The sequence below is a fragment of the Carassius gibelio genome, chromosome B8 (assembly GCF_023724105.1).
Source record: "Carassius gibelio isolate Cgi1373 ecotype wild population from Czech Republic chromosome B8, carGib1.2-hapl.c, whole genome shotgun sequence".
Lineage (NCBI taxonomy): Eukaryota > Metazoa > Chordata > Actinopteri > Cypriniformes > Cyprinidae > Carassius > Carassius gibelio.
Genome location: NC_068403.1, coordinates 17,376,956 through 17,402,876, shown reverse-complemented (window position 1 = coordinate 17,402,876; position 25,921 = coordinate 17,376,956). Strand labels below are relative to the sequence as shown.

The 25,921-nt window shown below is 36.9% G+C and overlaps 1 protein-coding gene across 1 annotated transcript in view; it reads right to left on the bottom strand.

Annotated features, from left to right (window-relative positions):
- Positions 1-21,915, bottom strand: part of hmcn2 (hemicentin 2) — a 79,441-nt gene extending 57,526 nt beyond the window's left edge. The window contains exons 1-14 of the mRNA XM_052563856.1: positions 21,237-21,915; positions 16,366-16,436; positions 15,689-15,847; positions 14,896-15,018; positions 7,100-7,271; positions 6,885-6,991; positions 6,689-6,809; positions 6,114-6,377; positions 5,404-5,548; positions 4,320-4,441; positions 3,106-3,378; positions 2,056-2,197; positions 1,616-1,743; positions 892-1,005 (exon numbers count right to left, since the gene is read on the bottom strand). Coding sequence (XP_052419816.1) covers positions 892-1,005; positions 1,616-1,743; positions 2,056-2,197; positions 3,106-3,378; positions 4,320-4,441; positions 5,404-5,548; positions 6,114-6,377; positions 6,689-6,809; positions 6,885-6,991; positions 7,100-7,271; positions 14,896-15,018; positions 15,689-15,847; positions 16,366-16,436; positions 21,237-21,492 — 2,197 coding nt within the window. The 5' untranslated portion in view covers positions 21,493-21,915. The remainder of the gene's footprint in view (positions 1-891; positions 1,006-1,615; positions 1,744-2,055; positions 2,198-3,105; positions 3,379-4,319; positions 4,442-5,403; positions 5,549-6,113; positions 6,378-6,688; positions 6,810-6,884; positions 6,992-7,099; positions 7,272-14,895; positions 15,019-15,688; positions 15,848-16,365; positions 16,437-21,236) is intronic.
- Positions 21,916-25,921: the final 4,006 nt, after the last annotated feature.

Sequence of the window (25,921 nt, the reverse complement as noted above, 5' to 3'; positions counted from 1 at the left end):
TGGATTCCTTCAAATGTGATGCTTAGAACTGAGGTTCATCACACCAGATAATCTAGTCTGAGGGTCCTTTAGATGCTGATTTGCAAATTCTGTGTGTTTTCATGTGTCTTCACTGAAGAGAGGATTGAGTTTGCTCACACCGCTATAAAGCCCAGATTGGTGGAGTGTTGCAGTGATGATTGTCCTTCTGTAGGTTTCTCCCATCTGCATATATAGGATCATGGAGCTCAACTAGAGAGACCATCAGGTTCTTGTTCACCAGTTTAGGCAAAGCCCTTCTCCATCAATTGCTCAGTTTGGCTGGGTGACCAGCTCTTGGAAGAGTTCTGATTGTGGCAAACTTGTTCCATTTGAGATCTATGGAAGCCACTGTGCTCTTGGGAACCTTAATTGTCCAGACCTGTGCCTCGATACAATCCTATCTCTGAGCTCTGCAGGCAGTTCCTTTGACCTCATGGCTTTGTTTTTGCTCTGATATGCATTGTCAGCTGTGAGGCCTTTTTATAGAGAGGTGAGTGCCTTTCCAAATCATGTCCAATCAATTTAATTTACCACAGGTGGACTCCAATCAAAGTGTAGAAACATCTCAGCAATAATCAAGAGAAATGGGAGGCACCTGAGCTAAATTTTAAGTGTTGTTGCAAAGGGTCTGAATACTTGTGTACACGTAAATGATATTTTTTAGTTTTTTCTTTTTAATAAATTTACAGACATTTCTAAAATGGTGTTATCACTTTGTCTTTAAGAGGTACAGAGTGTAGATTAATGAGGGGAAAAAATAATTTAAACAATTGCAGTATCAGGCTGCAACGATATAAGACATTTTCCTCAAAAAAACAAGTAAAAACTGTAAAAAGAGGTGGAGGTTTTGTGCTGAAGGACAGTATTTACCTTTCTGCCATTTGACTAATGGAGGAGGAGTGCCAGAAGCCTGACATTCGAGACTGGCATCTTCACCAGCAATGACCATCACCACCTGCTGTGCCACAGAGATGCTCGGAGGTTCTGAGAAAACAACAAGTGAGAAAGGAATTAAAACTAGCATTGTAAATATCATGCAAATATCTGGTTATGTTCAGAATTAAATATTAGCTTACTACTTACAGAAAGTGAAAGAGAGAGGGAGAAAGAGAGGGTTAAACATAAAAAAATATATATTACTCCTGGTTCATCCATCAAACTTTTCTTTTAAAATTAATTAATATTTTGTATTCAATAAGTATGCATTCATTTTAAAAAGTGTCATAAAAGTGAAAATTTTGCCATCACAGGAATATATTTAATTTTAGAATCCATCACTATGTTTTTACTGTATTTTTGCTTGTTTTTACAGTCTTGGTGACTTATTTCAAAAACATTAAAAAAATGTTTAAGTTTAATATGCCAACTGAATTAAGTATAAAATTCCGAGGCTTGACAAAACAGTTTAATAGAAGCAGCCATATAACATTTTGAATTTGATAGGTCTGCCAGCAGCTTGAATCTCATTTATTTTTTATGCATGCTGTCATGTCACTATAAAAATATATATTCAATCTATAACTCAAAATGACAGAAGACTGATTTACCATGCACAAGCATTTCCATCAACAGAGCCACTGACTCCGGCACCCACCTGCATAACTGATGCTAACAGACTGAGAGGCAGTGCCAGCCTCGTTGGTGGCCAGGCACGTATAGTTCCCAGCATCCTCAGGGACAGCTCCTTGGATTGTCAGTGTGCCAGACTCAGAGATGCTCATTCTGAAAGCACAGCCAGGGTTATATTGTCCTAAGACTGCTGATGTAATGATTATATTACAGAGACAGTTGTGTTGAGTACTTTTCAACCTCAACAGTGTTTTCTTTCCACTGACTTCTAAATGATCACAGCATCGATGTCAGATTTATTCTGATGTCTTGACCAAATCTCAGACTATTAATGGTTTGCGGACAGTGTATTCAAACAGAAATAAACTATAAATGATCCATTTTAGGAAAGTAGATCAAAATAACCATCTCAAATGATGTGTGTAAATGTATAGTGAGAGAAGGGAGGGGGAGCTGGTAGACTACCGATGGTGGTTGGACAGAAAGATGTTGCCATGGCTCCAGAAAACCTTTGGAGGAGGGGAACCAGATGCCGAACAGGAGATGTGGACCTCTGCACCCAGAGAGAACCTTTGTTTCTGAGGGGAGACAACCACAGATGGGGCCTCTGTAAAGGAAACAGAAATAAACTGTGAATCATCCTATACTTACAGGGACAGTATATCCAAAAATGCTTATTTGCCGACTCTCATGTCATTCCAAACCCATACGCTGTTGTAGTTTTTTTCCATGGAACATATAAGAAGAATCTTAAAGAATCTTTACATGGATATTTTTTACTCTTTAACATTTCATAGTAGAATTGTGCACCATTCATAATTTAACGGAAATGCCTTAAAAATTCCCATTTAAGTCCTGGATTTGAAAGAATGAAGAATTCAAAACAGAATGCATTCTATCTGCAATTATGTGTTCTGTCAAACTCAGAAACTGAACCGGCTTTGAATTGCATTCTGGATGGACAGAAAGAAAGAAAGAAAGAATATATAGATAGATAGATAGATAGATAGATAGATAGATAGATAGATAGATAGATAGATAGATAGATAGATAGATAGATAGATAGATAGATAGATAGATAGATAGATAGATAGATATTTGTTCAACAAAGAATAGCAGCACACATATTTGGAATGACATGAGGGTGAGTAAATAATTTTGGTGAACTATTCCTACACATTACTTGGCACAAAACCTTTGAGTCTGCAGGTATGGCAAAAGGGATAATGAATACTGCACACTTTATAATAGTATAATAATGGTGGACGTCTAAGTGCACATGTTGAAAGTTGCTCACAGTGAGATACAGTTTATCGATTTGTTAGGCTATTTGTCTCCAAAAGGACCCGCCAATCTAAGATCACATTAATCTTCCTTATTCGAAACATGCAGGCCTCAATCTCGCTGGCTGTGTAGAAGCTGCGCTGTGGTTTGGAGGGTTTTAATGGAAAACACATGACGGTTGGACTCGAGAGGCCGCAGGAGCTGAGTGTTTGACCAGGTGCTGCAGAATACCTAGGACCACCAGCCATACGACAGCCTGGCTCTCTCCGTGGGCGTTTGTAGCTCTGCACTGGTAGGGTCCGGCATCATGGCTGCGAACCAAACTGATCTCCAAAGAGGAATTGGCCAGTATTTTCACCCTTCCTGAGCGGGATGATAAAGCGGTGCCAGTCCGATACCAGGTCAGGTTGTGCCGCACAGAGCCTTGAACCTGACAGGACAGCACTGCCACTGTCCCCGGGAATGACGTCACATTCAGAGGAGGATGCAGAACAGGAGGTGGCTCTGCATTAAGAGAAATGATGATGAAATGCTTATAAAAAGACTACAGTATGTGAGGCAGCAAATCTCTCAGTTTAATGTTGTCATAGCGGTCAAATACAAGTCATTTGGCTGTGACTTACAATTCCATTGCAAAAAGCGTTTCTCATTTAGAGTTTCCTTTAATTCTGGAGATTACACCCTCCTTAGCAAGCTGAAGCCTTGTTTATATTTTCACATGACCCTCCGCACACTGTGTGCACAGTTCACGACACTCAAGAAGCATTTATACTTGACATGTTCCACGCTGAACTGTTCCCCCCAACAACAAAAGGCAGCATGCAGAAAATATTAGCTGAACCAGAAAGTAATATTTTTACATTAACTGAATTTCTAAATTTTCAATATATTGTTAACCAAGCCAGGTGGGGGGAAAAAACATTTTTTCATTGAACATTTGTTTAATTTATTTTTTCTTGCTAGTTCGATGTAAATGGCTTTTCTTGATCATATACAAAAAGTGCAAACGACAACAAATGCATTAGTAAATACTCTAACTTCTACTCTTCTACTATGTATTTAATATTTATATATATATATATTCCAAACCCGATAAAGGTTTAGGCTAAGCATCTACATTCACAAACCACTGTCCACTGTTATTTTTAACAGAAAAGAATGCAACATGCTCATAATCACGATTTCATATGTGGGAACCAGGAAACCTTCGATAGCACATGAAGACGGCCCTCTAACTATATATATACTGTATATACGCTATCATGCTGCACATATCAGTATTTATATTTTTTTTAGCATGGCGACTGTGCTGCAATGACACTGTGCTTAAAAAGTTACAAAAATCTATAGGTGCACAATGGTTCAAAACAGAAAATAAGCATGTGAATGCAAGATTGTATTGAGTATGGAAAAATGTATGGAAAATGTGAGTATCCATGCAGTACCTCTGACAGTGAGTTGCGTGAGAGCTCGTCCCATGCCTGCAGTACTCTGGGCCACACATTCATATGCTCCTTCATCACTGCCTGAAGCATGGGGAATTTCCCATGATGCTTTAACTGAAGACCTTCAATTACCAAAAATTTGCAGGTTTAAGTGATGAGTCCAAAAGTGCAGCCTTTGATCACAAACATGCATTTAACCTGCACAGAATTTCACTTGCACAGAAGAATGGGGTCAAGAATGGAAAGAATTAGACTGAAAATACAGCGTTACAGATTACAAATGATACAAACTTATTCAAGCACACAGAGATGGCAGCAGGTGAAAGGAAAAAGACAGTCTGATGTCAATAAAAACTAGTTTGCACAGAATACCTTTCAGTATAAGTCAACGTTATTTCATGTTCAAAGTAATTCAAAACAGAGTGCCCTTCATAGAGAAAAAAAAAAAAACGTTTCTTTCATTTTTCATGATGACTTTGTGCAGTGCACACAACCCCGGCTATTCATTCCAAGATTGATATGTCAGTGAAAGCTAACAAATCCTTCTTGGGTTAGGTTTGAATTTGACTGTAAACGAATGCCCCGTGTCAGCAAACGGTATCAAACGGAGCAAAAAATTGTCCAGCAGATGTTCACTTTAACATCTGCTCCATTTTGTTTACTTAGGGCCATATCACCGGAGAGAATGCCTGCAAAAGTGTTTATACATGTTTGGGTTTAGAGAGATATGAAGAAGAAGACGGATATATGTGAGAAAGACAAAGGGAAGAAAGGAAGAAATATACAGAATGGAATGTTGGAAGAAAAAAACAATACAATTTGGTACAACATTAGGTCTGAAAACTTTTTTCTTATAAAACAAAAGATCTGAAAAGAGGGATATAGACAGCTACTTGATTATCAAGAATATCTAATAGTACGCAAAATATAAAAACATGCATTAAAATACTAATAACAAATTTAAATTGTATTGAATTTGTGTGAAGTGTGAGAAACATAAACAAAAGAAAAGAAAAAGAAACATAAACGGACAGAGAAGAGAAAGAAGACCATATAAAAAGGTAAGATATGAGGAGAGCCTCACTCATAGTCTCTTTCCTCTCCTATTGTGCTTCCACCTCTGGTGAATCTCAGCCTATAGGGCAGGTCACTTTCCACAGAACAGTCAATCGTAGCAGGCTGCATGTAGAAGCCTCTTACCATAGTGGGCATGTTCACTCGTGGAGGCTCTGCAGGGTGAGAGGAGGTCAAACGGTTAAACTGGTTCATCACAGCTGGGTTACCCAACACAATATAAACAATGTGAACTTGTGTCTCAACACATCTAAGAGCATCAAGCCCATTCAAATCGAAAACAAAACAAAAAATAAAAAGTTTGTATATAGTGTCCGAACAGTTCAAAGTTTAAACAAAACAAACAGAAAAAAGAAACAAAAGATTAAAAACAAAACTTATTTAAAGTGTTCAAACAAGTTCAAAGTATAAATAAAAAACAATAATAATAACAAAATATGAAACAGAAATTTAAATTTAAAACAAAATAAAAAGTATTTATAGTGTTCAAACAGATCAAAGTTTAAATAAAATGACAAAAAACAAACAAAACAATATGAAACAGAAATAAAAAAAGTATTTATACAGTTCAAACAGTTCAAAGTAAAAAAAAAAAAATTTAACAGATTTTAAAAACCAAAACAAAAAGTATTAATAGTGTTCAAACAGTTCAAAGGATAAGCTGAGTTAGATGGATTTTGAATGCAACTATACAAAAAACTATTGTTGAAAGATGCATACCTGGGATAATGTTGGTGTATGATACACTAGACAGTCTCTGAAAGTTATAGCCATCTCCATCATTTCCAGACACTTTGAGGAAGAAGCTCTGTGAGGGTGTTCGAAACTCTGGGATCCTCCAAATACCTCCAGAGCCTCCATCGTCAGGCAAAGGCACAGGAATGGTACGCAACGAGCGCCCCCCTAAAGATACTAGCTCCATATTGGTAACCAGACCAGGAGGCTTCAGACCTGAACACTTCAGCATCACATGGGCTGGTACGCCTGGAGAAAAACAGTATATGTTAGATCTATAATTCTTAATACAGTTAAGTGATGTGCAAATACGAGCACAATCTGGTATCAGTTTCTTAGTAATAGCCCTCTTCCAGCAAAATGTGGCTGGAGCAATTATTAAATTAAATATGAACTGTTTTAAATCATTATTTAAAAATAAATACAATTCTGTTTAAAATGATTAATTTTATAATTTTAATGATTTAAATGATATAGATTTTTTTTTATATTTTTAGGCTATCGCTGCAGCAATAATCAAAGAAAAAGTTTTATTTAGCCACATGATGATGTAGTCATACCTTTAATAGGTCTCTCTCTGGTCCTGCCGAACTCTGTGACAGGTTTACTAGAAAAACCTGCCCTGAAGTCCAGGTTGCTCACACCTGTTACTCTAAGAGTATGTCTCCCACCGCAGCCCACCTAGACGAGAGAAAAAGCAGGGATCAATCACTGACATTTTTCAGAAGTATCTGTAGTTGTAGATGCTGGTGGCACCTTTAATGTCCATGGTCCTGGTCGAGGGTTCTTCAGGTTGACCACCCGTGCTGAGTTTGGGATGTTGAGCAGTTCTGTCAGACCCTGTCTCTCTCCAACTACGCGACCTATAATTATTTAGATATTGATTTTAAAAAGGTTTATGAATTGCGGTACATTGAAGAAATTCAGCTGTATTTCCCAAACAACCATTTAATATAAAAGCATATGCCTACCAAGAGGGTCTTTGAGCTCAATTTGTGGTGCTGGACCGCTCAGTGACACGGTGACTTCTTTTAAACTGGGGTCAAAGGACACCTCCCACTGAGTCTCCTGGGCAGTTTCATGATCGGATGAGAGAAGGTGGACCTTCATAGCCTGGACAGTTTCCTCAACCCATTTAAGAACCTAAGCAAACAAATCAACTATCAGACTCTTCTCCAAGTATTATGAGGTTTCATAGTGCAAACAAGAAAATAACGAACAGTATTTGTGAAAGGACACTGTAAGGAAAGAGCAGCTTAAATATATAATCTTGTGTTCTACAGAAGAAAGAAAGGCACACAGTTTCAGAATGACATGGGGAGAGTAAATGATGATCTTCATTTCTAGAAAACTATCCCTTTAAGTTTTACCGGATGACACAATCTATGAACAAAAGACTCAAGAGAATATGCCTGGTGAAGCTCAGATCAACACGAATCCATTCAAAGACAAGAACTGCAGGCAAGGTAGGATCCCAGTGACATCATCTGTTCATGTAGACTGTTCACGGTCTCATAGAGGTATGTCACAAGCGGATCCTTATTAAACAGTGAGAAAATGTGATCAGATCGTCTGTCAGTGAGAGAATGCTAACTATTCCTGGACCGACAGGGCATTGATTTCTCAAAGAGCAGTACAAACAGTAAAGGACTGCTGTTCATCCTGGATGATCACAGAGAAGATCACAGCAGATGTCTAAAAGTATAGGTAATGCATTAGTCATTTTGAGACCATACCAGATGAGACAAGCTGCTTCAAATACAGACAAGAACAGGTTAAAGGATAGTTCACCTAAAAATTAATGTTCAGTCATCATTTCCTCGGCTTCATGCCCTTTCAAATCTGCTTGACTTACTTTCATGAATCACAAAATTAGCAAAAAAAGCAACATAATGGTCCATGTACTTCTGACATCATTTTTATTTGAGGAACCTTCTCAAATTAAGTCATTATTCACTAATAATCTTCTCATTCAGCTGTGGCCAGATAATTTAATGGACCACATTTTTGATCATTTTATGGTGCTTTTGCATCTTTCGCTTTTGTGCTCCAAAAGTTCATTCAGGTTTTTAATGACACGAGGTGAGTAAATGATGACAGAATGTTCCGTTTTGAGCAAACTGTCTGTTTAACTTCATTTATTTTGAATACTGCAAGATGCTGTTGTTCACAATAGCAGATGTTTGCACCCGAAGTCAGTAATGTGAAATTAGGTTCATTATCTAACTTGCCAACTGTCCAAATGCAGCACAATGACCTGAAAGAACTTAAATACATTTAAGATCAACTTTACATCCCATAGTGGATAATTGGGTATGGGGTTTTTCTAGGTACACATCAATTAAACATCATAATTTTATACATCACAAAGGAAATTGTTTTCACAGCAGCTTATTAGCACAAGGAGAGTCTAAGACCAACAACTAAAAGAAACTATTTCCTCAGAGTATGTATTTTTAGATTTCAGTCATTAACTCCTTTTAGAGGCAGCTGTGTGTATTTGTTCTGACCTTTTTATATTGAGCACAGGCATAATGGATGCTCTGTGTCCATACTCCATAACAATGAAGGAAAACACAGCGCCCTCGAGGATGACGCTTATTTAACACATCTTTATACGTTTACGAATGAGAGAGAAAATTGGAGCAAGCGTAGCCTTTGATAATTTCATTACTCAGATTCTCCACTATTTCTTTCACTCTTTCGCTTTCTCATTCTCTCTGGCTGCAGACAGCAGCTGGTTCCTTTCGGAGTTTACAACTGGAAACAGCTGTAATGAGTGCCACATGTGCAACTATCCCCCACAGAGCAGAAAAAAAGCTCACCAATGACCTACATCTGCTCAAACCAGTGTCTGTTTCAATGGACGTCTCATGGGAGCTGGGAAGATTAGCCTAGTGATAGAAAATCGACAAAAAGAGCACAGCGGAGGGAAATATTTTCAACTACAGCCTGTGTGCATCTAGGAAAGGTTTGAAAGGTGCCCCCCAAAAGACATCATCAAAGCCAAAGGGATCCTGAAACCACATCCAGCGTGACAAACCCTAATGGGAGGCAACAGACTGGCTTCCTCTGGAAGTTAAACTGTCATGTTTCAATGATTAGTTGTGGAGGAGTGTTGGTCGGGAAGCAGAGATGTGGAAAGGATGAAGAGGTCAGCTGAGGATGAGCCGAATTCCAGCTTAGCACCCACACTGTTTGGATAACTTGTGGTTTAAAGGGACGGTAAATCTAAAAGTAAATAATAAATGACCCAAAAGTCCTCAATTACTCACCCTCACATCATCCCAAACCTAAATGCCTTGTTCTTCCATGGAACACAAGAAGAGAAATGAAAGAACCAGCTCACCTATATAATGAAAGTGAAAGGGGACTTGAGATTTCAGCATAAAAACGCAGCAAAATGTACAAACCTGATTCCAAAAAAGTTGGAAAACTGTACAAATTGTGAGTAAAAAATGAATGGAATTTTTATAAATCTCATAAACTTATATTTTATTCACAATAGAATATAGATAACATATCAAACGTTGAAAGTGAGACATTTTGAAAAGTCATGCCAAATATTGGCTTGTTTTGGATTTCATGAGAGCTACACATTGCAAAAAAGTTGGGACAGGTAGCAATAAGAGGCCAGAAAAGTTAAATGTACATATAAGGAACAGCTGGAGGACCAATTTGCAACGTATTAGGTCAATTGGCAACATGATTGGGTATAAAAAGAGCCTCTCAGAGTGGCAGTATCTCTCAGAAGTCAAGATGGGCAGAGGATAACCAATTCCCCCAATGCTGTGGCGAAAAATAGTGGAGCAACATCAGAAAGGAGTTTCTCAGAGAAACATTGCAAAGAGTTTGGAGTTAGCATCATCTACAGTGCATAATATCATATAAAGATTCAGAGAATCTGGAACAATCTCTGTGTGTAAGGGTCAAGGCCGCAAAACCATACTGAATGCCCTTGATCTTCGGGCCCTTAGATGGCACTGCATCACATACAGGAATGTTTCTGTAATGGAAATCACAAAATGGGCTCAGGAATACTTCCAGAAAACATTGTCGGTGAACACAATCCACCGTGCCATTCGCTGTTGCCAGCTAAAATTCTATAGGTCAAAAAAAAGAAGCCATATCTAAACATGATCCCGTTTTCTGTGGGCCAAGGCTCATTTAAAATGGACTGTGGCTAAGTGGAAAACTGTTCTGTGGTCAGACGAATCCAAATTTGAAGTTCTTGAAGGACTAAAGAGGACAAGGACAACCCAAGTTGTTATCAGCATTCAGTTCAGGACCCTGCATCTCTGATGGTACAGGGTTGCATGAATGTGTGTAGCATGGGCAGCTAACACATCTGGAAAGGCACCATCAATGCTGAAAGGTATATCCAAGTTCTAGAACAACATATGCTCCCATCCAGATGTCGTCTCTTTCAGGGAAGACCTTGCATTTTCCAACATGACAATCCCAGACCACATACTGCATCAATTACAACATCATGGCTGCGTAGAAGAAGGATCCGGGTAATGAAATGGCCAGCCTGCAGTCCAGATCTTTCACCCATAAAAAACATTTGGCACATCATAAAGAGGAAGATGCAACAAAGAAGACCTAAGACAGTTGAGCAACTAGAAGCCTGTATTAGACAAGAATGGGACAACATTCCTATTCCTAAACTTGTGTCCTCAGTTCCCAGACATTTGCAGACTGTTACAAAAAGATATAAAAAATATATAATATTTTTCCCTTAAAATTATACATTTTCTCAGTTTAAACATTTGATATGCCATCTATGTTGTATTCTGAATAAAATATTGAAATTTGAAACTTCCACATCATTGCATTCTGGTTTTATTTTATTTTTTCACAATTTGTACAGTCACAACTTTTTTTGGAATCGGGTTTGTATCATAAATGTAGTCCATGTCACCAATGCACCTTATCCCACATCTTAAGAAGTCATATAGAAACAGACCAGAAATGTAAGTATTTTTTTATTTTATTTTTTTTTTATCCCCCAACTCACTTTCATTATATGAATAAGAACACCCAGCAGGACATTCTGCAGCTTTCTCCTTTTGTGCTCTACAGAAGTCTTACAGGTCCAAAATGACATGAAAGTGTATAAATGTTCAGATCATCTAAAAGTAAATAAAAGGTGACCTGAAGTCCTCAATCACTTCCTCAAGTCATTCCAAACCTGAGTACCTTGTCCTTTAGTTTTTGGGTCAACTCCCCCTGAATGCTTCACTGGAAAGATACTGTATTATGGAGACCCAGGATTCACACACACAGGCAAAAACAGGAACTTGAACACACTGTAACTCACTTTAGATAAAACCATCTGCCAAATGTGTTATTGTAGGCACCAAGAGAATTAAGTCTCTAACCAAGTTAATTTCATCTATTCAGTGGAGAATGTCTAACACCTGCTTGTTTTTTTTGTCCTGTGACACTGAAGCAAAAGGTTAATACATTTGTCTTCCTCTCTCAAAGGTGACCTCTAAATGTTCTCCATATTACAGACAAGACTTTGGTCACCTATGACAAAAACAGAGCAGGAGATCCAGACTAAACTGGATCTAGTTACTCTTGGTCAGACACTCTTGCTATTAGGTCTTTTTGATGGAAAACACCTGTGGGCTAATGTCCATGTGCTGGTTAAGTGATGCTGAAACATTTGGCTGTGAAAGTCTTACATTGGATAGATTTTTGGATTTAAAAAAATTTATTCACATGACATTTTCCTTTGATCAAGTAATATTCATTTTTGTGTGTGCATCTAATTTCTGAACCAAGTGAAATTGATTTTCCTTAGAAACCTTTTGAGCAAAGCATAATTGTATTAAAATCAGTTTATATATAACAAAATTTTGTCATTACTTTTATCACTATTAAGGGGCTCCCAAAAAGCCCTGTGACCCCAAGGGGTTTGTAGCAGTACTGAAGTTCAAAGACATAAACTAAAAATTTAAATGTAACGTACAAGTACGTGACACCATTCAATACACTATACAGATCTAAATATAGGCCAGACTTCAAATGCAACACTCCAGATTTTCGCTACCTCTCTGTCTCCGCCAAATGAAAAAAGTTGAAGATCCCTGGTTTAGGTGTGCTATAAAAAGCAAGAACTTTTATCACTACTAAAGTCTCCTGCCCAGCACTAACGAAATCTCCAACCTTCACTTTGAGCTTGGCCGGCCTGAGGTTTCAGCCAAACCATTAGACCCTTTAAAGCACCGACACGCTTTCATAAAGCTTTATCTGCAAATCACTCATGATTAAGCTGAGCCCCGTCCTTTGTTTAAGTAGTGCCTCCTCCATCAGCTCCACAAAGAGTTGTCTGTTGGAGACGTCCAACCTGGACCCTGGACAGGCAGCTGTGCTGGATAGAGCAGGCATGATAGATCATATCCGGGATTACTAAGTAAAATAAGCCCTGCTTTCTCTCTTTGCCCCCTTCCCCTCCCAAAAAAATGACAAAGCGCTGTGTGTATTTCATTTGGCTTTCACTCATTTAACTCCTATCAGATAGCCGTTGTGGTTAGATGTGGAGAACAATCATGAGGTTTCTGCGGATTTACAGATTTGCCTTAATTCATTTTTCAAAATCCCACCCATAGACTAATCAAAAGCAAAAAATACACCTGACAGGGGAGTGTGTTTCCATACTTGGATCTGAAATATTGGAGAAATTAGGTATATGGGATGCAGAACACTGATGTATTGGGTATTTGGTTTCATGTACTAACAATGAACAATATTTTTTAAGTATTTATTGATCTAGATGTTATTTTCTACATGTATCAATACACCGGGGGGGAAAAACTAAAACAAAATACCGTGTCATTCAAAATAAAGCTAAAACACTTGTGAGAAACCAATAGGGACCACTCGTTCATACTAACAGTACAATGGGTCCTATTTTTACAGACCGTACACTACCATGTAAAAGTTTGAGGTCAGTCAATTTTTTATATTTTTGAAAGTCTCTTACGCTCACCAAGGCTGCATGTATTTTAAAAAATAAATAAAAAATAAAATAAAAAATGGGGAGACAATCATACAGGAAAAATGCTGTAAAAACACTATATATATATATATATATATATATATATATATATATATATATATATATATATATATATATATATATATATATATATATATATATATATATAATTTATTCATGTGAGATTAATTTTCAGCTGTCATTACTCTAGTCTTAAGTGTCTTTGATTTTGTGAACTGTTATTTTTTTATATTTTTGAAAGTCTCTTACGCTCACCAAGGCTGCATGTATTTTAAAAAATAAATAAAAAATAAAATAAAAAATGGGGAGACAATCATACAGGAAAAATGCTGTAAAAACACTATATATATATATATAATTTATTCATGTGAGATTAATTTTCAGCTGTCATTACTCTAGTCTTAAGTGTCTTTGATTTTGTGAACTGTGATTTTTTTTTTCTAGAATTATTAACGAACAGAAAATTTCTGTAACATTATACATGACTTTACTGTGACTTCAATTTAATGCATCCTTGCTCAATAAAAGTATTAATCTCTTTCAAAAAAATATTTTACTGACCCCAAACTTTTGAATGGTAATGAAGATATGTTACTGTCATGGTATTATATTGCTGTATAAATAAAAATAAGATAATGTATCATAAACATGATTTATTCATTCATTCATTAATTGCTGAATAAAAATATGATAATATTGATATTTCTATTGTTTATCGCACATTTGCTCTACAGTCAAATGTTTACTAAATTATTCTAAATTTATAGCTCCAGTGTTAACCCTCTACTGACTTTTTCAAGATTTGCACTTTTTCTAAATTATTGAAATCTGGAAACGTACATGAAATAATTCAGCAGAGCACAAAAAATGCTTACAACAGAGAACGCTATGTAAAAAAAAAAAAAAAAAAAACTAAATTACCCCAAACCCTTCAATTTGCCACTGATTGAATGAAAAAGACTAGGTTGTGGTGGTAGGGGTGGCGGGGGGCAACTGTGTGACCCTGACCTTGATACAATCCTCACAGAGCAGCAGGGGAGTTGGAGAGTGTTAACAGCTTGAGGTTGACCAGTCATCCTCAGTGCAGACTCTCAGCAACAGGTACAGGTGGTAAAGCTCTCAAACACAACTACCATCAGCCACCCACCCCCAAAGGACCATAAGTCAACAACACACATCTCCAATTACAAATACACACTCGCAAACGTGCTTTTCTTTACTTTTCAAGCTGTTCTGCCTTGTTGTCTTATGGATTACTGTTTCCATAGTTGTTGCTGGAAGGCTTCGGCTCTGCCATGTCCTGTGTTGACATGCATGATACCACCGTCTCACAAAGAGGAAGGTCTGCTTTCTTTCAAGTCTGACAATGACTGAACATGCTTCATTTAGGTCTCCATATGAAACACAGACTTAAACAGATTTTACAACTCAAAATACAGCTGTAAAATTAGTCACATGTCAGAACTTGGTCAGTCGAGTCACATTACACAATAAATGAACACTGTACTACTACTGTAGAGTCTATGGAGTTATTTCTGTGTCTTTATTGTGTGCCAAAAACATTTTTCTTTCTACTTCTGCAAATATATATATATATATATATATATATATATATATATTTTTTTTTTTTTGGTCTTCTTTTCTTCCAATAATTACTTCTAACTGCATCCAGGTTAATTTTTGTGCGTATCTGCAATTTACATACATTTGAAAGTCATATGAGTTCATGCATCTCACCTCATTGACTTGCTGTTTGTCCAGGTGAAAAATTTGACCAGAACTTGTGGCAGCAATCTCCTCATAAGCTCTGTATCCCGGCTGAGACCGATCCCCACAGTCCCCCGTCAACACAAACACAACCTGGATTCAAACGGGATGTTTATGAGAGTTAGGTGTTTGGTTAGGGGGTTGGGTGTTGGGGTTAAATGTCAACACTGGGGTATATTCCATGAAGAGCAGATGGATTTTCTTTTAAATGGGTTGTGATATATTTAGATTTCTGGCTTACAACTTCACAATCTTATTGTATATAGTTATACCAAAGTCCAAAATCATTAATTATAGCATTTACTCCAGTGAAAAGGTCCTTCACGCTGTTGTCCTCTTACATTAAAATCCAACAAAATATTTTTATATTATATAATATTTTTGGATTGTTTTTGTTGTAATAAGTGCTTGATCTTTGCATATTTCACTCCCGAACCAGATGAGAATATTAAACAATATTATGGATAAAACATTTTAGCAGTTTGAGTACTTGTGAATTACTGTGATGTTTTTATCAACTGTTTGGACTCTCATTCTGACGGCACCCATTCACTACAGAGGATCCATTAGTGAGCAAGTGAAATACTGCCAAATTTCTCAAAATATGTTCTCCAAAATCTGAAACAAACTTATCTAAACCTTGAATGTCCTAAAGGTGAGTGCATTTCCAGCACATTTTCATTATTGGGTGACAAAGCGTGATTTCTGCATCACCAGCTGCACTGAACAGAACTGCAAAAAGACTTCAAAGATCTGTCGTTACCTGAGACTGTCGGAGCTGTACAAGCTGAAGAACATCTCGTTTCAAGCGATAGTCTTTGGCTCGGGCATCTGTGAAAACGTAGATGAAGGATCCCGGTAGAGAGACCTCCAGAGCCTTCTTGATGGCCCCAATGCTCATCTCTGGACAATCCCCTCCACCCTGAGAGAGAACAACAAGGCCTTCATCATTGACATGGACATTTATGCACTAACCACAGCACAGGAAAGCGCATATTGTATTGGCTCGGGGTACAAGTTCCAGTACTTGCTCTAGAGCCCAAAGGTACAATAAGAACAGAGTGCTAATAAAACTGTAGCACTGAAGACAGATCAAGTGCTGAAACGAGCCAAGATACTCAGCAGAAGCCACAAAGAGCAAATAAGAACACAAAGTACAGAATATGATTCGATTATGATTTTTGATGAAAGAGGCCAATGACTGCTGTGTCTTTTGATGCTAAAGAATACAAGTATAAATACCTGAGCAAAGTTACCAAGAGAGGTGTGGAGGTTAAAAACTGTATGTGTGGAAGTGATAAGAGGAGGAACTTTGAATTATATAGTAATCTAGTGTGGCATAATAAAGTAAGGACATCATTTTAACCACTCAATGCAGTGTTTTTTTTTTTGTGTGTGTGTTTTTTTTCTTTTTTGTTTTTTTTTTTGACTGGTGCCCACCTGAACAAACAGCTCTTGGAGATCCTTCTGGAACTTCTTGGGATCAGTAGTGATGGAAACAGGGCCAATGTCTGGAAAGGGATAAAAAAGGAATCAAGAAACATCTATACTACTTATTAATTGTATACAAAAGCTTTAAAAAGACTTTACGTGACATTAGTTTTGGAAAGTCTATCACAACACTTCAACAAGGATATCCCGGAGCAGGAGTTTAACCTTTTTTTAAACCGTGCGGATTAGGTACAAGCAAAGCTTCTTCCACAGATAAGACCCTACTAATGATTGCAGATCAAACTAACAAACTAGCTACAGACCCAGCCAACTCCTAATCACAGAACACATTTGTCCTGGATTCTTCCTCATCAACATCTGCGGATACAAATGACCGTCTTGAAACATTTGACAGCTGATAATAAATTAAAGACCATGCAAAATTCCAGCAGTCCTCATGAAATACCAGATTGGGTGCATAACCTCATTGCATCACTGTTTAAGATTGTCATCATCCACCTAGATAATCTCTGACCTCTTCTCATTCCACTACTATATCTCTTGTGTCTATCTCTCCCATTCTTTCGTCTCGGGATGAATTGTGTCCTCCCTGAATTTGGCACTTATTTGGACTCACTCAGAAGCTGATTGATTAGAGGGCTGAATATACGGCACATGGATGAAAAAGCATAAAGAAGACGCATCGTTATGATCTGAGTATGGGACAGATATCCCACATGGTTTATTACTCTGCACAAAAAAAAAAAAAAAACATATATAATTTTAGAAATTATTAAAACATAGAAGACAAAGAGGTGGATTACAATTTGACAGTGCTTTGGAAGAAAGGACAAAGGGAGAAATTTTGAATATGTCTGAGGAGAAGTATATCTTCTTCTGAGAGCAAATAGGACAGATCAATACACCATTATTTAACAATAATAAAAAAAAATACATTTATGTTATGATCTTCAGCACTGAATGCAAACAAACTTTATATTGAATCCAAATGTACTTTGTGTTACATTACATTAGGAATAATAATAATAATATACTATAAATACTTTAATGATTTTGTCAATATTAATATTAATATTACAAAACCAGGCTCTTAATCAGCTTGAACCAGCTTAAACCAGTTGAGACCAGCAGACCAGCAGACCAACTAAGGCGGATTTAGTGTTTGTTTCAGTCTGTATATAATAAAATAGAATATAATATAAAACTAGCATAGCATGGTCAAGCTGGTATGTTTTGCTAGTTAAGAGCTGTTTGGGTAAGTTGTAAACATAAAACTAGCATCTGTAAACCGACCTGGAGGCACAGCTAAACCAGCTTAAACCAGCTAAAACCAGCAAACCAACTAAGAGTGGTTTAGGTTTTTGAACTTGTACTATTATATTATATTATATTATATTATATTATATTACACTGTAAAAATGATTGTGATTTTAACTGTAAAAGACTGTAAAAATGCTACAGTAAAAACCTGTTAATTTGTTATCAGTAAGTTTCCATTCTATATACGGTGAATAACTGTAATTACATTTATTGTAACTTTACAGTAAAGTACTGTTAAAATGACGGTTTTTGGAAGTGAAAAAGAAAAAGTCATTGCACAATTTACAGTGAAAAAAACGTAAATTGACAATCACAGAATTCCCTGCATGACACTTCATATTTTATTTTCTTCTTCGTTGAAATAACAGTTTTGTCTTATTAGTTGTGTACACTAGGGTTTTATGTTACATCTAATGTTGTTAAATTAATGTTTATTGCATTATTTAAGTTTCATGTGTGTTACCATGATGGTGTTTAGTGTTTGACACGGATGACACGGTGCACCTTCTATATAAAGCTGTTTGTGATTAGCTTTGATTCATCATGTGACTTTCTCATCACCATCTTGGTTGTTATCAGTATTACAACGGTTCAAAACAGATCTTAGTACTTCAGTATGCTGGTTTATAACATCAGTTAATGAAATACGTTTTTTATTATGAATTTAAGTTAAGTCTGTAAAACCTAAAATGATGTTTACATATATTTAACAGTGAAATTCTGGCAACTACAGCTGCTGATATTTTACTGTAAATTTTGCAGAATTTTTTTACAGTGTATGTTTCATTATATTATATTTTTAAAGGTCCCCTTCTTCGTGATTCCATGTTTTAAACTTTAGTTAGTGTGTAATGTTGTTGTTAGAGTATAAATAATATCTGTAAAATGCTAAAGCTCAAAGTTCAATGCCAAGCGAGATATTTTATTTAACAGAATTCGCCTACAAAAAACGACCAGTTTGGACTACAGCCCTCTAGTTCCTGCAGGAATGACGTCACTAAAACAGTTTTTTTACTAACCTCCGCCCCCACATGAATTCACAAACAGGGGGCGTGGCCTTGTTGCGCTCCGACGGAGAAGAAGGAAGAGCTGTTTGTGTTTGTCGCCATGTCGTTGAAACGCTGTTATTTTCATCTCTGAGTCCAATCACCTTTGTTTGGGCTTCCCAGGAACACTGTACTTTGAGATTAATGGTTACAATTTATGTTTAACTCGGTTCCCGAAAATTATAATGCACATGTAAAACTATGTGCAGCTCATTTTGCTGAGGACAGCTTGCTGAGGACAACTTTCTCAATCTCATTCAGTTTAATGCCGGATTTGCACAAAGATTATTCTTGAAAGATGGAGCAGTTCCCTCTTTGTCTGGAGAAGGCGTTGTTTATGGACCACAACTGGTAAGTGTATTTTATTATTTAAGTTGGTGCGTTTAACAGTTTCTGTAACTTATTACACAAAGGGCAACGCTGTTTAGCTTTGTTAACTAGATGTTAGGGCTGTGCAAAAAAACAAATGCGGTTTTCATGCGCATCTCGTCAGTAAAAACGCTCCTGTGACTATAAATACATCTCCAGCACGTGCGTTCTTTCCCAATCACGTTACCAGGAGGGCAGCCTGCTCTCAGCTGCTGTTGAATCACTACACCGCTGGCCCAATCAGAACCCGTTACGTATTTCTGAAGGAGAGGCTTCATAGAACAAGGAAGTCATCAGCCCGTTTTTGTGAAAGTGAAAACAGCAGTATACAGATAGTTGAATTGTGTGAAAAATACTGTGTTTTTTTACACGCGAAACATGAACACGTTATAGTGCACATTGTAAACACAATCAAAGCTACAAAAAAGCGCGTAAAACGGGACCTTTAATATTAAGGTCATTTTATCAACATTAATATCAATATAACATTCTCAGCTTTAAACAAGCATATGCTGGTCTGTTTTGATGGTTTAGGGGGGGTTTAGCATCTGTGTACTTATAAATGTTAAACTATCTGTAAACCAGCTTGAGAGAGCAGCTAGACCAGCTGAAACCAGCTAAGACCAGCTTTAGTTTCTTCCAGCTGGGTTCGAAACACAAACACAAATGTTAATGAACTCAAGCAGCAATGCAACCAGTTCTAACATTCATTTTCATTTTCTGCACTTTCTTCATCCCTCTCTCGGCTGTGAGGGGCCATTAAGTTTCTGTAATGCCTTTCTGTCTGTCACTGGCTGTCTTTGTGATCTCAGCGGTTTACAAGGTCCCCAAGGGAAGGCCACATTAAAAGGTGAGGGAAGGACTGGCACCATCCCCCTACCAGTCTAGGACTGACGTCTCTCCTCTGACTGGGGGGCTGGGTTGAATGTTCCAGAGAATTGGATGGGGGACTGGGGGTGATTGTGTTAATTACATACTACCAGACAACATGTGTTTCTCATCAGCTCCTTGAGCACCCTGCCCCCCAAAGGCTAACAGATAGCTGGTTTGAACTAGGCTACATTGTGTAAGCGTACCTGAGAACACAGTATCCTCTCTGCAGTCTGTGACCAGATGTGGAATTTAAACAGATTTCATAAGCATGACAAACATTCAGTAGTAGTCAGAAAAATTATGATGTGATTTGCAGATTAACTTGCTCAAAATTCACAAAAAAAAAATGTAAATGGCAGAAATAAAATACAATCCTGATGCTTAAAGGTGCACTTAGTGAGTTTTGTTAATATTTAGCTTATGGATTTTTGTCAGGGTAGCACTATATTTAAATTTGACAGAAATGGCGATGGAAGTACATATAATTTATTATACTGTTGTTTGACAACACAACTGTGCAAATGATGAAATGTCTTAATGGGGAAAAAATTCAGCATAAAACAGTTCTGGTGGGAAAAAAATATGAAACAGGAACTTTATACAATGCATGTAAAGACTAAGTCTTTCCCTCGCAGCCTCATTTTCTCTAACATTTAATTCAATATTGAGTCGATAACCTGACTATAGCCATTGGCCAGGGTGCATTTACTAACTGCTGCCATTTCACACCAAAACTGTTTGTTTATCTTTTGTTTCATTCATTTTTGTCTGTTTTTCTGGATAGCATGTAAATGGACATTATTGGATTAAATGTCAACATTGTTGGTGATTTGTGCTGTTACATGGGTTTATATTTTTTCCTATTCCTTTCATACCTATTCTGTCTGTAAAAATATAAAGTAATCATGATATTTGTGTCATAGTAGTATAGTAACTGGATCATAACTACTAGATCATGTGATGTTAACATAGTGGCTTCCATGAGAGGGCAACCTGCTACATGTAGAATAAAACATCACTCCATGATGCCATGGATCAGCACCTTTCAGCGGTCCCTGGTGGTCAAGATGTTCCTAGCAGCCGAACACCTTTATTCATTAGTTCCCAGACAATCTTTAATGCTTTGCCTCACAAACATTTATATTCAGTCAGAAGTTATTTATTCTACGGAATCACTTTTATGAGGTAAACTAACGGACATGGATTAATTTATAATTGACTTTAGGAATAAAGCTGAAATTGTGCAACTACCTGGATCATGGAAAGGAACCAGCACGAAGTTCTTGATTGGTCTTGTTCTGCGGCTCAGGGTTCTCTCCAAGATGCGAGAAGCACCATCTATCACCTGTTTGAGATCGTCGTACATAGAGCCGGTCACATCGAAGACAAACGCCAGTGTTGAGGCGCTGTCATCCGCGCCGGAGTGTCTCTTCACCGGCGAGACGGATGAGGAGAGCGCGCTGGTGGTCAGCGCCAAAATGAGGAAACTCACGAGAAACGTATTCATTCTTGCTTGAAATTCATTAGACTCTATTTAAAAGAGGCATATGAAGAAATAACCGTAAAAACGAATGATTTAAAAGTTTAAAATATGTAAACCATGTGACTGTGGGAGAAAAAAAAAAAGATAATCAGTTAATTAACGGAGGGGAAAAAGTTTTAAATTGTCCCAAAAGAGTTCAAAGTGCCTCGAGTTCCTAGAAAAAAAGTTGGGATGTAAATAATCCTACTCGCGCTGGACGAACGCTACATGGAGTAAATTCCCTGCGTCTTGTCCCATCCTTGGCTGAGTTACGGAGAAAACTTGTAAGAAGCGCGTGGACCCTCTGGAGCTGAACACTGCAGTGTTGGGGAGGGGTGTGAGGAGTCCTTACAACCTGACTTTTTTTTTTTTTTTTTTTTTTTTTGTATGTATGTAACTTGACCCGACTGTGACTCCAAACCCCATCCCACACGGCCTGCTCCAGTTTATCAGGGAGCTACTCGAGAAACCCGTGCCAACTGCCATGAGAGAGATGGAACTACTGTATAACACTGTATATTGTTGTGCCCATCTTCTACATCACAATAACAAAGTCTGACAGGCAGCTCTACAACAAAACATATGATGTTTATCAGCATTAGTGTTGCTCAGCGCTTATGCAATTACTTTCTAACACTACTTTGTTGACACTATAATGTAAAGTGTGACTGGAGGAACTGATGGCACTGTGGGGCAAGTTGTCTTTGTTCACTCAAGTAAATAGCCTATTTCTGAGGTTTCATTCTTGGAAGTCAATGAGTGGACACATACCTTAAAGTCTTGGCTAAAATGAAAGAGCTTTCACTGTTATTTCAATGGTTATACAGTTTATGATCTCTTTGTTCAACAGACATTGAAAAAAACAGTGGGGCATGTTGTCACAAATTAACCTATAGCCTACTATTAAAACAGCTTATTATAGGGTTGTAACCTACATTTAAACATTCAAACAAATATGTTTTTAATTAAATAACTTAATAACAACTCATTTTAAATAATATTACAATTAATCAGTTGATTACATTATAAATATACATTTGTGGTATTTATGAAAATTACTCTTGTCCTAAAAACATTCAAACTTTTAGTTAAAATAATCGACTTGTGTCAGAATCAATGCCAGTGTGGTTTTACTGAGCTCACAATAAAACCATGTTCCATTCCATTGTGGAGTTTTGAGGACAGAATGCATGAAAGTTATTCTAATTTACAAGCATTTTGAAACTAACATACAAAACCAATAATAGAGAAAACATGCACTCGTATTACTAGACCCAAACAGAACAGATACTAAAACACAGACCCAACCTTTCTTACATTCTTCTTGGGAGGAATATTTAGTGCATGGATAGGGTTGAAATAATTTTAGGTTTATTAATAGAGTGAGTTTATACTCAGCTGCCACACAGCTAATAATATACATGCTGTTCTCTGGACTCGGTTTAACGTGTGGCATAAATGACAAGGCTCCGGGTAGAGGCATCCCAGATGCTTTCTGAAAGGGAAGACTCCGGATACGCCTCAACCCCTTTGTATATCCGGATGAATTATGCTGCTATCAGTAACTCTCAGATACATCAATCAATCCTCACGTAGCTTTTGGTCATGATGTCATTTAATGTTGCTTTAACTTGATAGCGATGCAGCAAATGCTGTCAAGTTGATAATAGAACATTACAAAAACGGAAGGAAAGGAGGTCTATGAGGATGTCAATGACCCAGTAACCTCTAAAAAAATAGCATTCAGTACTATTTACATTGTAGCCTTTAGATTCTTCTGGAAGGACACCAAGCATACATATGATAGGCTTTATGATGGTAAACAGAGGTTGTTTCTGTGATAATTTGATCTAAAACTAACAAGAAATTTGCTCTCAGGTCAGTACATGGTTGGTCAACTGATCAAGACGCACCCAAATAGCCTTGCCAAATAACACAATGCCATTCAAAGACATTGAACTTAGGAAATGATTTCATCTTCAGCACAGGCATATAGTTATGTTTGCTCAATGCAGAAGTCTTGACTAGCACTGTTTAAAATAAAGGGTTTAAAGGTTTTTTTTTTTTTTTTTTTTGGTAATATTTTTTATTTGGTTATATTTTTTTTATATACCAAAAAAAAGATTAAAAAATATTTTTTTTGCAGTATGGTTATAGAAGAACCCTTTTGGATTCCCCAAAGAATCTGTCAGTGAACTGTTTTTAACAGAACCATTTTTTTTCTCAGTATAAGGGCATTTTAACTCTACTTTAACTATAAGGCACTTTTGTGCAATGGAAAAGTTATGTAGATGTTAAAGGTTCTTCAAGGAATTACAGGTGCCAATAAAGAACCTTTATTTTTAAAGGGATAGCTCACCCAAAAAATGGAAATTATGTCATTCATTTTCCCTCAAGTTGCTCCAAACCTGTATGAGTTTCTTTTTTTGAACACAAACTGAAGAATGTTGGTAACAAAACATTTACTGGTAGCCAGTGACTTCCATAGTATTTCCATAGTCATTATTTTGTTCAATTGCTTCTTCAAAAAGAAGATATTTTGAGAAATATCCCACTTTTTAAAGTCTGAACAGTCAACAGGATCCAGTGTAGTACTGTTGTTTCAGAGTTTCATTATACTGTACTGGAAAAGTTGAAATATTCTTCAAAATCTCTTTTTGTGTGTGTTCCACTGAAGAAAGAAAGTCGGCTTTGGAATGATATGATGGTGAGCGAATGCTGAATTCTGGGTGAACTATCCCTTAACATAACAGTCATGGAAACATTTTAAACCGAAAGCAACATGTTAATGAAAATGTTCCTATTTCCGTATCAGTTTACCGTTAGAAAAACAGTGCATCTGTTAAAATGAAATACTCTTAACATGCTGTTTGCCTGCATCCTTCCAAGTCTTCTAATTTTTCCAAACAGGCGGTTCATCACCCGCTGCACTTAACAACATGGGATAAATAATCCAGACCTCACTGCAAAAACCATGTTTATGACCCTTCATGTAACAATTCGTGCCTGTGCGAAACATTCCTCTCCTCCTCTATTCACTGTTATTCTCTAGCTGTCCCGTGTGATTAGGGTGTGAAGTCTGTTTTGTTTTAGTGCTGGATCGGGAAACTAAGCCTGCGAGCTGAGCGTGGGGTCTGTATTACTTTAGTCAGCGAGAACCCTTTTAGTTCTTGCTGAATCAGAAGCCCCAGATGTCGTGTTGACTGGGCCACCAGCCTTGAGTACCACATAATGAAACAGAAGACGTGCCATAGACGCACAATGAGAGCTCCATTACTGCAGGGCTAGACATGAACTTTCAAGAGGCAGCAACAAGCCATCACAAGACCCGGCTGATACCTAAAACCCTTGTGTGCCTTCATGAACTGTTGCAAGGTTACAGTACACCCAAAAAAAAAAAAACTTTTCAGTCAAATTTGAAATGATACCATATTTTGGGTTTTTTATGACAAGGAGAGATGACTGATTATATTTGTTTGACATAAATATGTAATTTAATTTTTCCCCTATTTTTTCTCTCATTATTTCTTAAAAGCAACAATCAGTAATAATATTACATCTTAATAGATTCTTTTTTACAGTAATTCTTTACATTTAATATATTAAATTGTTTATATACTGTATATATATATATATATATATATATATATATATATATATATATATACACATTAAAACATTTTAAATACATTATATGTACATATATACAGATATTTCTTGCTCAGCAATGTGGCTTTTATTTGATGAAAAGTACAATAAGCATAAAATTAAAAATAACTGTCCATTTGATTGTATTTTAAATTGTAATTTATTCTTAAAATGGCAAAGCTAAATTTTAAGTGTCACATGATCCTGCAGAAATCCTCCTGATTTGCTGCACAACAAAAACATTTATTCTTGTAATGAATGTTGAAGACAGTTGTGCCGCTTAATATTTTGTAAATTACTTTATGAATTTAGTGTATTATACAGCAGAATTGAATTGTACTTTATAATTGTCATTGCACTTCTTATCAATTTAATGCATTCTTGCTGAATACAAATATTTGTAAAAAAAATCTTAACGCTCTTGTGGTTCTCTGAAAATGGCACACATGGAGAGTGAGACATCTATTTTATATGTTTTTTTATGGGTGAATTTGATTTATGTTCCTTTAGGGTGACACAATCGATTACTTCAGGGATTCATTGACCACAGTGAATTGTTTTGAAAGCGTGCCAGCGAATCCATTGTGCTGATGGAATACAAGGTCTGTGAGTCTGTGGAACACTGTCCTATTATGAGCACAGCAGTTCTACACATAGCACACAGTGATGAAAATGGAAGCAGCCATTGTTGAAATATCAAGAGGAGACACATCAGATATTAAAACCTCCATCTTACTTACCGACGAGAAAATAACATTAGAGGCAA